Here is a 14,065-nt window from a genome sequence, read left to right as displayed (position 1 = left end):
TTGGAGGTGTGGATCGGTCGTCCCACGGTTTTGCTGCGCTTCGGAACGAACCCTACAATGCCCAGTCTCCCTCATTTTGACGTGATCGGTCGTCCCACGTGTTGTTTTGCTGCGTTTCAGGACGAACCCTACAATGCCCAGTCTCCCTTCCTTTTGACGTAGCATTCGTGTCCGATTCCCACGTGTTTTGCTGCGTTTCGGACGAACCCTACAATGCCCAGTCTCCCTCCTTTTGACGTGGATCGGTCGTCCCACGTGTTTTGCTGCGTTTCGGGACGAACCCTACAATGCCAGTCTCCCTCCTTTTGACGTTGGATCGATCGTCCCACGTTGTTTTGCTGCCGCTTCGGACGAACCCTACAATGCCCAGTCTCCCTCCCTTTTGACGTTGGATCGGTCGTCCCACGTGTTTTGCTGCGTTTTCGGACGAACCCTACAATGCCCAGTCTCCCTCCTTTTGACGTGGATCGGTCGTCCCCACGTGTTTTTGCTGCGTTTCGGACGAACCCTACAATGCCCAGTCTCCCTCCTTTTGACGTGGATCGGTCGTCCCACGTGTTTTGCTGCGTTTCGGACGAACCCTACAATGCCCAGTCTCCCTCCTTTTGACGTGGATCGGTCGTCCCACGTGTTTTGCTGCGTTTCGGACGAACCCTACAATGCCCAGTCTCCCTCCTTTTGACGTGGATCGGTCGTCCCACGTGTTTTGCTGCGTTTCGGACGAACCCTACAATGCCCAGTCTCCCTCCTTTTGACGTGGATCGGTCGTCCCACGTGTTTTGCTGCGTTTCGGACGAACCCTACAATGCCCAGTCTCCCTCCTTTTGACGTGGATCGGTCGTCCCACGTGTTTTGCTGCGCTTTCGGACGAACCCTACAATGCCCAGTCTCCCTCCTTTTGACGTGGATCGGTCGTCCCACGTGTTTTGCTGCGCTTCGGACGAACCCTACAATGCCCAGTCTCCCTCCTTTTGACGTGGATCGGTCGTCCCACGTGTTTTGCTGCGTTTCGGACGAACCCTACAATGCCCAGTCTCCCTCCTTTTGACGTGGATCGGTCGTCCAACGTGTTTTGCTGCGCTTCGGACGAACCCTACAATGCCCAGTCTCCCTCCTTTTGACGTGGATCGGTCGTCCCACGTGTTTTGCTGCGTTTCGGACGAACCCTACAATGCCCAGTCTCCCTCCTTTTGACGTGGATCGGTCGTCCCACGTGTTTTGCTGCGTTTTGGACGAACCCTACAATGCCCAGTCTCCCTCCTTTTAACGTGGATCGGTCGTCCCACGTGTTTTGCTGCGTTTCGGACGAACCCTACAATGCCCAGTCTCCCTCCTTTTGACGTGGATCGGTCGTCCCACGTGTTTTGCTGCGCTTCGGACGAACCCTATAATGCCCAGTCTCCCTCCTTTTGACGTGGATCGGTCGTCCCACGTGTTTTGCTGCGTTTCGGACGAACCCTACAATGCCCAGTCTCCCTCCTTTTGACGTGGATCGGTCGTCCCACGTGTTTTGCTGCGTTTCGGACGAACCCTACAATGCCCAGTCTCCCTCCTTTTGACGTGGATCGATCGTCCCACGTGTTTTGCTGCGCTTCGGACGAACCCTACAATGCCCAGTCTCCCTCCTTTGGCAGAGTTTTCTTATAATAATAGCTATCAGTCCAGTCTAAAGATGGAACCTTTTGAAGCCTTGTATGGGAGAAGGTGTAGAACCCTGCTAAATTGGTCACAAGCTGGAGAGAGAGAAATATTTGGACCAGACTTGGTACTTGAAGCAGAGGAAAAGGTCAGAGTCATTAAGAAGAACTTAGAAGCTGCTCAGGCCAGGCAAAAGAGCTATCATGATAAGAGGCGGAAACATCTGCAGTTTGAAGTGGGAGAGCATGTTTATCTTAAGGTGTCACCCACCAAGGGTGTCCAAATATTTGGGATCAAGGGCAAGTTAGCTCCTCGCTACATGGGACCCTACGAGATCAAGGAAACTTGTGGACCAGTAGCATATCAATTGAAGTTGCCACCACACATGTCAACTGTTCATGATGTGTTCCATGTATCTCAGCTACGAAAATGTGTCCGCTTACCCACTGAAGTGCTACCTGAACCAGAAATTGAGATAGAACCAGACCTGTCCTATCAAGAGTACCCCGTCAAGGTATTGGATCAGAAAGAGAGATCAACGCGGGCAAGGTCGATCAGAATGTATAAGGTTCAGTGGAGTCACCATTCAGTAGAAGAAGCTACATGGGAGACTGAGGATTTTCTACGCTCTTGCTTCCTCAACTTTCTGCCCAAAAGAGTCGGTACGTAACCCAAAACCCCCCACCTACCCTTTGAATACAAATATAAGAAAAACTTAGATGGTAAGGGTAGTCTAAGTTGTGGATTTGACTTAAAAAGGACTTCCTTCTGAAGTCGCAAAGAGAATGACATTCGAAGAGCAGTTAACTAGTGAAACTTGAATCAAAGAAGGAACAACACACCAACACACCTTCTCGGCACCCCTCCAGAGGACTCTACCTAAATTCTCGGGATGAGATTCCTTTAAGGGGGAGGGCTGTAACACCCCAAGTGTTACCATGGCTATGGCACATCTATGCACTAATGACTGTGATCACATGTGGAAGAAACTTGAGGAGAAGAGCATAAAAACTTTGGAGACCATGTTTTACCCAAGAATGTGAATGACCAAAAGCATTACCCAAGCTTTTGTTCAATTATCACTTTGGACAAGAGGGGAGTAAACCCTAGACCCCTCTTGAACCCCTATCTCCTAAAACCTTGGTTGAAGGGGGGGATTAAGCAAATGTGCAAATCATGACCTAACCCTTGGCCAAAGTTAAGTAACATATTAATCAACAAATATAGAGAGGAAACATTGCAAAAAGACCCCTTAAGAAACCCCAAATCCATTCCTTAAGTAGAGAGAGAGCTAGAGCTCTCTAATTCTCTCTAAGTCAAATTCTACACCTAATCTAAAGATCCACCGTGTTCACCTTGTAGATGGCACCAAAACCACCTAAGTTGTATACCAAAAATGTGGCATACCACCTAAGGCACCCCCTGGAAAAAGTTGAGACCGAGCCCTTGACATTTGACATGTCTTGGCATCACTTTTGTCGCGAAGTGGGCAGGGAGACAAGCCAGTTTTGGCGTCCGCATATCTTCTGACCTAGGGCTTATCTTCCCTTGGAACTCACATACAAGAGATAGCCATAGGTGCCAGGAATAGGTCTGCGCCGAATTTTTGCCAAGATTCACATGTATGTGATCTCAGCAAGCTTTTGAACATGGGCAGAAGAACACCTCCACGTGTTCGACGCGCTCTGCGCGCGCCAGAGCACGCCCGCGCCCGAACCCGCCCGCCCCACGCCAAGCCGCGCCCGCGTCTCCTGCTCGCGCCCGTGCCTATAAATCACCCTCTGGCGTCGACCGTACTCCTCCACGCACGCTCGACCTCACCGGAGCCCGAAACCACCGGTGTTTGCCCCGCGCACGGCGTGCCCGCGGCCACCCAAGCCCCTGCCACCGTAGACCAGCCAACAGAGCCCTTCCCAGCCACGCCCGACCCTTGGAAGAGACTGTGCATGCCTCGGTGAAGCTCCCCGAGCAAGGAATCGGACTTTGCTTCGCCGGAGAAGCCAGTCCACGGTCGCCGGACTTCGCCCGACCGCCGGTGAACGTAGACCGGGTAAATCTCTGCTCCATTCTTCGATTCCTTGCGCACATAGCCTCTACGTCACCCCGTGGAGCTCATCGTGCCATTTGATTGAACTAGATCGCCATGGTTTAGCCAGAACACCCGCCGCCGACGAGATCACCCGCCTGCGCACGTGGACCGGACGATTCCGGCCACCTCCGCCGTCGAGTCGTACACCGCTGTGACCGCTAGGACCTTCCGGAGCCAACCCCGCCCCTCGCCGGACCTCTCTCGCCGCCGGTAAGCTGCGCAACCCTTTTCTTTCCCACGGGTACTGTTTGCATTAGGGGAAAGACCTCGGGGAAGAAGAAGGAAAGGTCGGGGGGATTTTTGAACTGTCAGTGACTCAGGGGAATAGTGGCGCAGGGGTAGATTGTAACACCCCTGGTGTTACTATAACTAAAACTTGAGCATGGCATCATAAGCATTGGCATTGCATATGTTTGATATACCTAGAGTGCATTCACTAGGCAAAAATTTCAAACAAGTTGTATTGTTTTAGTGTTTTGCAAATAGAACCCTGGATAGGGAACTCAACCTAAATAGGGATTATAGGGGTAAAACTTAACCCAAGTTGAGAAAACCTAAAGACTTTAGGGAAATAGTTAAAAAATGTCCCCAAAAATAAAGTTGAATCACATTTATACCCCTGGGATGCCAAAAACCCTAATTGGAACCCTGGAAAACCCTAAAACCAAACCCTAGGGGCTTATGTGCAAAATTAGTCCACTTTTGGACTAAAGTGCAAAAACCAAGTTAAATAAGTATTTTAAGTCATTTGGTTCACAAATATGTGAATTTACAAGACAAACCCTGAGTTTTGGACCTAATTGCAAAATAGACCTCAATTGAGTTCTATTCTAAGTCTGATTTCAGTGTTGAGGGCTCAACTTTGGAACCTTGTAACTTTTAAAATATAGGATCTTTGCCCTAAGTCACCACATCAAAATTATAGCCTAATCATAGGAGAACAACTTTGCTTAAGGGTGTGAGCATAGTTGTTAAGAAAAAACTAGAGATAATTGAGCCTGAAGTTGGACTGTCAGACTGCTTGAAGTCTGAAATTCAGATTAACAGTGGGATGACATGAACTTAGGGCTTGATTTTAAGCAAGATCCAGTGACTTTTTGTGGGAGCACATTGTAGCAAAGTTATAGATGTATTGTAGTTCTACAACTTTGCTGCAGATCATTGGGTATGTTGCCATGAAAATCGAGCCTAAACTATGGCTGTCAGGTTGACTGAATGCTGCAGCCCATGGTATAGTGACCGTTGAGGATCAGATCGCCAGCACCAGAAAAGATCTCACCGTCGGTGGCTCCCCGCCGTGATTTGTGCCATCATCGCCACGATTGGTGCTTGGATGGTGTTGGATAGCACTGCGGGGTCGTGAAAATATCGTCACCGTGGATAACTCCGGGCAGTAAACAATCCCGGCCACCGTACCGCACTCACCACGGCGGATGTGGATATGCTCGCCGGCGACAGCCGCCTCCCGGCCTTGCGCCGCGTGGCTCAGCCCCTCCACTGCATCGCCGTGAACCCTTGTGCCTCTTCGTGGCTCGTCGGAGTAACTGCCACGGTAGATGCCACGAATTCACGTGCGCCAGTACTTTCTTCTACCTCCGGCCGCCGCGCGTCGTCGCCCAAATCCCCGGCCACCGCTTGCGGCCTCTATAAATTGACCGTGCCCCCAGCTCCGCCATGTACCCAAGCAGCTACCGCACCCACCTGCATCCCAAATCCCCCACTAGCGAGCACAAATTTTGAATTCCCCCAATTCGGTTCTCCGCCACCGCAAAGGGTACCTCACCGTGGCCAACTCGATTTAGGTGAGCTCAAGTCCCTCTGCTGCTTGTTCTAGCATCCTTATGTCCTCCTTAAGCTCTTCGACCCATCCAATTGAATTAGACCACCACCAATCACCGGGAACGCGTGGTTCTTTGGTTCATCCGCGCGGTTACCGTGGCCAGGCCAAATTAGCTCATCATTCTTGAAATTAACTTGGGGAAAACACTGGATAGGACTTGAATTCGGTTTCAACCGAAGTAGGGCACCAGTCCTTAAGTCAATCGGCCAGTGCAAGTGCTCGCCGGAGCGTCCCTGCGCCCACCGCCGTCGTGGACCTCTCCCTCTGAAGACTTAGAAGTTGGTGGACTCTTCTGCAAAGTGTTAGTGACTGTGTTAAACAGTGGAAGGACCTATCCCCAGTTAGTGAAAACACCGAGGGCTTTTCCGCAAAGCCGCCAGCGCGGGTGCGCGTGCGTGCGCTTTCTCCTTTGGACTGGGCCGCTTGGGCCGAAACCAGCCCAATACTATTCAGTCTTTTCCTTTTTCTTTTTCAGCAGAGCTTTGGAAATCTGTTAAAAATTGTAGAAAAATCCTAAAATTATGAAATCAATTTTCCTAGACTTATTATTTTTCATAGTATTTAATAAAAATAGTTTCATGATTTTTAGGTTGAATAAGGAATTTTAAGGCATTTAAAGTAGTTAAAAGTGTTAGTTATGGATTTTTAGAAAATAATTGGTAATCCCAAAATTGCCCAAACTTTTTATGTGAGCTCCCCTCATTATTTAAAAGACTTGGGTAGAGTTTGAATTGATTTGGACCATGTTTGATAACTAGAACCCAAACCCCCCTACCCTTTGAACTCCTTTACCGACTCCGGAAACCCTAAGTTCTCGGAGTTCCGTGAAGGAAAGTTATATTCAAGACTTAGATAATAAATCTTTATTATCTTCGCACTCTCATGCGCATTACATGACATTCATTCTTATATATGTATATATATGGTTATGTTAGAACGTGAAGAAGAAGTGGAAGTCACTGAAGAAAGGACACCACCACTCTCGGATTCTCAAGCAGGCAACTGCTTCTACTTTGATATTTGTGGATCCGAGCCAGACTCACCTGTGAACGAAGGCAAGCCCCGGTGCATTTGCCACCTCCCTTGATGTTTTTAAAATCTTTCTCACTTGCTTGCTGCATTAGGTGATAGGAGTTGCTTGATTAAACAATTCCTGCATTACCTTCCTTGAATTTGATTACCTTCCTTGAAACCCTGTTTTTACAAAAAGGTTCTACTATGCTTAGTATTTCTCTAGAAAAACAAAAGGATTTGTTTTACAAAAGATGTTTGGCAAAGTGGGAGGGTTGTTTTCGAAAATAAAATTTGATGGTGGATCCATCATGGCCATGATGGATTCAACATCGGAAAAGATGTACCTCTGCCAGGTACCAAGTTTTTGGGTTAAAATGATTAAGCTGAGACCGGGCGGGTGACTTGCACGAGAAGAGAGTCTCGGTGTAGTGTCTCCGTCTGAGTCGATTAAGGACCGTCTCGATGTAGGCCTGCTGACCGAGGACCCTTTAACTGGTCACATGCCTCGTCATGGGTAAGCCTTGCCTCGGGTGGACTAAGGCCAGAATAAGATAACACGAAATGGGCGTGGAGCGGTGGCGAGAGTAGCGTGTACCCTCCGTGGCAAGAGGCTGGACGGTGGTGTATCTGTGCTCTCGGTTTGCGTGAACCTGATCTGGTCTTAAGAACCCCGGTGGCAGGTTGACATATGCAAGGGTTAAGTGCTACATATGTCGTGTGATCGGAGATCCTCAGCTGAGTATAATCGATTCGGATCGCCATACCTCCGCGGTTATGGAGACTTGGCCACTGACTTACACGTAGCATTCCACTAAAGAGGATGGGTTTTTGTTAAGAAATTGGCTAGTGCAGGACCAATGATTGAACTAGGGTAGAAAGAACTCTAGTTGCAGGTAATTGTACTTAACTTGACAAATAAAATTGGATTTTTAAGGATCCACTTTAGTAAGCATTTCTGCAAAACAGAGTCTTTGATTATTGAAAAGCCTTACCTTGACTCCCTTAAGCCAGCATACCCTTGAGAGTCTTTTCTTTAGTCGGGTAAGACTTGCTGAGTAATTCCATACTCAGGGTTTATCCCTTCGTTGTTTTTAGGTGAGGAAGTAGCAGATTTCTGTTGCTTCTGTACCAAGGTGGTTCCTAAGGAGGAGAAACAAGAGTGAAGATGCGGGAGGACTTGGTCCTCCATATAGAACTTTTTCTTAAAACTATCGGGAGGAGTTTGTGCCTCCCTTGGTATGTGTAATATTACTACTCGGCACTCGCTTATATTCCTGGTCTGTAATAAACAACTCAATCTTACTTTTTAAATAAATGTAAGTTATGTAATCGCTTCCGCATTTCTTTATCTCTGATGTTCTGTAATGCCTGCAAGACGGGTGAAACGTTCCTGGAAAGGTAAGGAAAGATACCGAACTTGTCAAGTGATTTAGGAACATCTACAGGATGTCTGATGTCTGTTAGACAAGGACAACTGTAGGTGGGCCTAATTACTTGGGAGGTTCCGTCACATAGATTTGAGTGGGTTGATTTGTATTAAACCCAGGGTCCTCGGTGTAAACTGTTTTTCCAGGAAACCTTTTTATTAATCTGATTTAAATTCAAACCGAACTTAAAAAATTCATATCTTCTGTTTTGTTCACCCAAATCAAGTCAAACCAATTTTGCCAGATCTTAAATAATGTAAACCACTTAGGAAAAATATAAAACCTCTCAGTGTTACAAAAAACTTTAGAGTTTTGAATTAAATGATTAACTGGCCAAAAGCTAAAAGAAATAAGGAAAAATAGTTACACTATTTGACTGAGGTTAAGAAAAATTAGAGAAGTACTTGATCATCTACTAACCTGTTTAAAAATGATAAACCCCTCTGTATACCCCATTAAGGTAGAGTTTGCCATTTATTTCACCATGTGCTTAAAGTTAAAGAAAATAGAAAAGGTAATTTAAATAGAGAACCAGGGAGCACCCACATTTTAGTTAGTCTACTTATTTAGTATAATTCACTAGAAAAATTTATTATACTCTGGTTTAGTATAAAATAATTGGGATACCTTTTATTTTAAGAAAACAAGGAAAACTTAGAAAAACCCTAGAAAAATAACCCCAAAGTGAAAACACCCCAAACCTTGGGATAATTAATGTTTTGTTATTAAGAACATAGGAAAAATATGAAATCTGCTGTTTGACATTTTTCAAATAACAAGATAGTAGAAAGTGCCTTTTTGACATTAAACTTTAAAAAATCAGAACTAAATAACCACCAATTAACCTTCTGTGATTTTTGGCACAGAAGCATGTGATTACTGTTAGATACCAACAAAAATGACCCTTAGGACAGAACCCACCCCTAGTTAAGAGTTGTAGTGCAAAGTGACCCCCTTTGCCCAACTTTTGTTATTTTTGTCCAAGGCATACTCTTTGTATTCTGGACCTCAAATTCATAGAACAGACTATAGTGACCAGTAGTAACCCACTATAATTTTTACAAAATTTTTGGAAAAAAGTTAAACCACTGTTGTAGTTCAAACCCACACTAGAATTCAAAAACAGACAATAAAGAAGGGGAAAATTAATGGTGGAAATTAGTGTCACCCTAACCCAACCAGCAAAACCCTTTTAAATTGCCCACTGAAATATATAAGGGAAATACAAATCCACTATGCTTATCCTTAACAAAACCCAAACCTAGAGTGATAAGCATAAACCACTAAAAGCCACGTATGACCAAGAAACCCTAAGTTACTAACTAACTTAGTTTTCTTCCTTTAGCATAATGTTTGTTAAATCCTGCATAATCATGACATACATATTCCTATTCATTGCATTCGATAGACTGCAACCTCGCTGACGGAGAGTACGTCCTCGTGCCGGAGCAAGGAGCTGCTCAGGAGGTAGCCCCGAATCCAGCACTAGAGCCTGCACCAGAGGATCTGCCTGCCCCAGCTTTGGAAGGCAAGCCCCGGTTTTATGCATAACCTATTTATTATGCTATTTTACTACACTTAATGATTGTAGGATTGAATGTGCACTTAAGTGTAGCAGTTGTTTGAAACCCTAGTTGCATGATCTCAGGAATCCTTTTTGAGATGGATACTAGTATGGTAGGTCGAGTAGCTGCTTTGCAAATTAGGGATCTTGGTAGAAGTCGAGTGATTTTTCTAGCACTCACGTGAGGTCAGGAATTGGTTGTATCCATTTATATATCATACTGACGAAGGTCTATGGACAACGGTCCATGGGGATGCGTTGTCTACGAGACAGAAATTGGAATAAGGATTAAGGTGTGGTACCGTGTGTCAAGCGTTTGAACGTACTAAGCATATGCCGAGAAATATGTAAATCGGTAACCCTAGTACCTAATTGAACCTGGCAGTAGACTTTGCCCCTCACGCGACCTGAGATGTGGTCTCCCATTCCGGTTATGGTGGGTACAAGTGCGGTCACTGCACGACGGCAGTCGGGGTCAGTGAGGCATTGTACGCCAAGGCGGTGAGCCCTGATCTGCTGACGGGGAATCGATGGGGACGGTTGATGTGTGTGGGGACGGAGTGCCTCGCCACGTCGTGTGTTTAGGTTTACCTTGCAAGGATAAAAACTCGATTCGAATTGTCTGCTTCTCGCAGCTAATGAGACTGCTTGACCCATGCTGCTACATTGAGTAACAAGTGAAAATGTGATGAGGTGACAAAAGATGTTGATTGCTAAATTTGCTTGCTACCATGAATGAGTAGATAGTACATATTTAGTCTTAAGAGAGTCACACTAAAACTTGACAAATCTAAAACTTGATTTATGAACTCAGCTAGTGCTTTTGGCAACCAAACCCCACAGCCAAACAACTGCATGTCTAGAGGTAGAGGAGTAGACTCCTCACACCGGGTAAGTCTAGCTGAGTATTAGTATACTCAGCCTTGCTTGTGGCATAATTTTTTACAGGTTCTTTGGAGGACATGGTTACTGGAGTGAGTTGGTCGTCCATCTTGCCACCGGGTTGGACTGTTGAGTGGGACCCCGCCTCGGCTGAGGAGGAGCATGAGGAGTGATGGGACATGCTTCCCCATCTCTCTGTTTATTTATCGTTAGTTTTATTCCGCTGCATTTCAAACAATGATGACTACTTTTGCTAAAACTCTGATGATGATGTAATATGTTTAATACTCTTTAATGTATGGTTTTATGCTTTATTGTATTTGCTCTGTGACTCACCATCGAGTGAGACTGTGGTACTTGATCCTATCAGTGGCCTCGTCGGACTAGATCCGAGGGATTGACGGGTTATTCCCATTTAAGTGTGGTCTAGCCTCTAAGGCGGGACTTAGGCACTTAAGTTGGAATAATTTGGGCAGTTCCGCCACACCTCTGGTCATTGATCAATGGCCACACAACCCCCATTTTGTCAAAAATAGCCATGAACGACCATTTTAAATAATACCGAAGGTTAACACCTACGCATTTTTGACCAAGAATTGGTCTCCACCAGAAATCCAAGCATGTGATCTATGGCAAGAAAACATATGTGCGATGAGGTGTACGAGCCTTTGGTCGATTATCAATGGCCACACAACCCCTATTTATGTTGAAAATAACATGAACGACAATTTTCAATAATACTTAAGGATAACACCTACAATTTTTTTACCAAGAAATGGTCTCCAATAGAAATCCAAGAATGTGATCTATGGCAAGGAAACATATGTGGGGTGAGGTGTACGAGCCTCTAGTTGATGACCAATGGCCACACAACCCCCATTTTTGTCGAAAATAGCCATGAATGACTATTTTCAATAAATCCGAAGGATAACACCTACAGATTTTTTACCAAGAATTGGTCTTGTCTAGAAATCCAAGAATGTGATCTTTGGCAAGGAAAGATATGTGGGGTTAGGTGAACGAGCCTCTGGTCGATAATAAATGGCCACATAACCCCTATTTTTGTTGAAAATAGCATGAACGACCATTTTCAAAAATACCGAAGGCTAACACCTACGGATTATTGACCAAGAAATGGTCACCATCAGAAATCCAAGCAAGAGATCGATGGCAAGGAAACATATGTGGGGTAAGGTGTACGAGCCTCTGGTCATTGATCAATGGCCACACAAGCTTCATTTTTTCGAAAATAGCATAAACGACCATTTTCAATAATACAAAAGGGTAACACCTACGGATTTTTGACCAACAAATGGTCTCCACCAGAAATCCAATAATGTGATCTATGGCAAGGAAACATATGTGGGGTGAGGTGTACGAGCCTCTGGTCGATGATCAAAGACCACACAACCCCATTTTTGTCAAAAATAGCCATGAATGACCATTATTAATAATACCGAAGGCTAACACCTACGATTTTCGACCTGTAAATGGTTAAGCCAAAAGTTTCGTGATAAATTTAGCCAAATTGCGTGATAGAAGTGTCCAAACATAGGTTAATGATGTAAGGCACGTTTTTTCCACCATATATTTGCTAAAAGTTTGAATATAAAGAATTCAATACAATATATCATCTTTTAAACCACAAATGACGTTTCCCTGATGTCAAGGGCATTGTATTAGGAAGAGAGGGTATTAGAGTACAACTAGTGGATGAAGACGTCATTGGGCTAGCAAATGACCTTTTGTGATTCTAGGTTTCCTATAATTCCCTATATTCAAGGCATACTTAGACGGTGTTTATGTCCACTAAAGAAAAACACCACACATCAATATGCCACATCGTTTCTCAAAATAAAATAAAGACCATGAAAAATTTAGCCAAATTGCATGAGTGAACTGACCAAACATAGGTTTAGGTTGTAAGGCACCTTTCTTCCACCATACAGTTGCTAAAAAGTTGGAATATAAAGAATTCAAAACAATAGATCACCTTTTAAACCACAAATGATGTTTCTATGATATTGAGGGCACTACATTCACACGAGAGGGTATTAGTGTACAACTAGTGGATGAAGACGTTATTGGGCTAGCTACTGACCTTTTGTGATACCACATTTCCTATAATCCCCTCTATTCAAGGCAAACCTAGATGGTGTTTATGTACACTCAAGTAAAACACCGCACATCATTATGCCACATCGTTTCTCAAAATAAAATAAAGACCATGAAAAATTTAGCCAAATTGCGTGAGAGATCTGTCCAAACATAGGTTATGGTTGTATGGCACCTTTTTTCCACCATACATTTGCTAAAAGGTTGAAATATAAGGAATTCAAAACAATAGATCACCTTTTAAACCTCAAATGACATTTCTATGATATTCAGGGCATTGTATTCACACGAGTGGGTATTAGAGAACAACTAGTGGATGAAGACGTTATTGGGCTGGCTAATGACCTTTTGTGATACCAGGTTCCCTATAATCCCCTCTATTCAAGGCATACCTAGATGGTGTTTATGTCCACTCAAGTAAAACATGCACGTCATTATTCCACATCATTTCTAAAAATAAAATAAAGACCATGGGAAATTTAGCCAAATTGCATGAGAGAACTGTCCAACATAAGTTAAGGCTTTAGGGCACCTTTTTCCACCATACAGTTGCCAAAAAGTAGAAATGAAAAGAATTCAAAGCAATATATCGCCTTTTAAACTAAAAATGATGTTTCCCTAATGTCAAGGGCATTGTATTCGCACGAGTGGGTATTAGGGTACAACTAGTGGATGAAGACGTTATTGGGCTAGCTAATGACCTTTTGTGATACCAGATTTCCTATAATCCCCTCTATTCAAGGCATACCAAGATGGTGTTTATGTCCACTCAAGTAAAACAGCACATATCATTGTGCCACATTGTTTCTCAAAATATAATAAAGACCATAGGGAATTTTGCCAAATTGTGTAAGAGATCTGTCCAAGCATAGGTTAAGGTTATAAGACACCTTTTTCCACCATACAGTTGCTAAAAAGTAGGAATCTAAAGAATTCAAAACAATAAATCACCTTTGAAACTAAAAATAGTGTTTCTATGATATTGAGAGCATTGTATTCGCACGAGAGGGTATTAGAGTACAACTAGTGGATGAAGATGTTAGTGGGCTAGCTAATGACCTTTTGTGATAATAGGTTTCCTATAATCCCGTCTATTCATGGCATACTTAGATGGTGTTTATGTCCACTCAAGTAAAACACCACACATCAATTTGCCACATCGTTTCTCAAAATAAAATAAAGACCATGGAAAATTTAGCCAAATTGAGTGAGAGAACTGTCCAAACATAGGTTAAGGTTGTAAGGCACCTTTTTTCCACCATATAGTTGATAAAAAGTTGGAATATAAAGAATCCAATACAATAGATCACCTTTTAAACGACAAATGGCGTTTCCCTGATTTCAAAGGAATTGTATTCGGACGAGAGGGTATTAGAGTACAACTAGTGGATGAAGACGTCATTGGGCTAGCTAATGAACTTTTGTGATACCATGTTTCCTATAATCCCCTCTATTCAAGGGATACCTAGATGGTGTTTTATGTCCACTCAAGTTAA

The 14,065-nt window shown here is 44.1% G+C and overlaps 1 protein-coding gene across 1 annotated transcript; it reads left to right on the top strand.

The window, feature by feature from the left end:
- The first annotated feature begins 1,677 nt into the window (after window positions 1–1,677).
- Window positions 1,678–10,771, top strand: LOC118472156 (uncharacterized). The gene is made up of 2 exons (XM_035959869.1): window positions 1,678–2,300; window positions 9,417–10,771. Exons 1-2 carry the CDS (start codon window positions 1,958–1,960, stop codon window positions 9,557–9,559), a joined length of 486 nt encoding a protein of 161 aa, XP_035815762.1. The 5' UTR covers window positions 1,678–1,957; the 3' UTR covers window positions 9,560–10,771.
- Window positions 10,772–14,065: the final 3,294 nt, after the last annotated feature.

This window comes from Zea mays, chromosome 6, assembly GCF_902167145.1.
Source record: "Zea mays cultivar B73 chromosome 6, Zm-B73-REFERENCE-NAM-5.0, whole genome shotgun sequence".
Lineage (NCBI taxonomy): Eukaryota > Viridiplantae > Streptophyta > Magnoliopsida > Poales > Poaceae > Zea > Zea mays.
Note: the sequence above shows the minus strand (reverse complement) of the source record. Positions and strands in the feature narration are given on the sequence as shown.

Coding starts and splice junctions, on each gene's coding strand:
- LOC118472156 (XM_035959869.1), top strand. CDS start 1,958: ATGGGACCCTACGAGATCAAGGAAACTTGTGGACCAGTAGCATATCAA. Junction 2,301..9,416: donor CTTTCTGCCCAAAAGAGTCG/GTACGTAACCCA, acceptor TGCATTCGATAG/ACTGCAACCTCGCTGACGGA.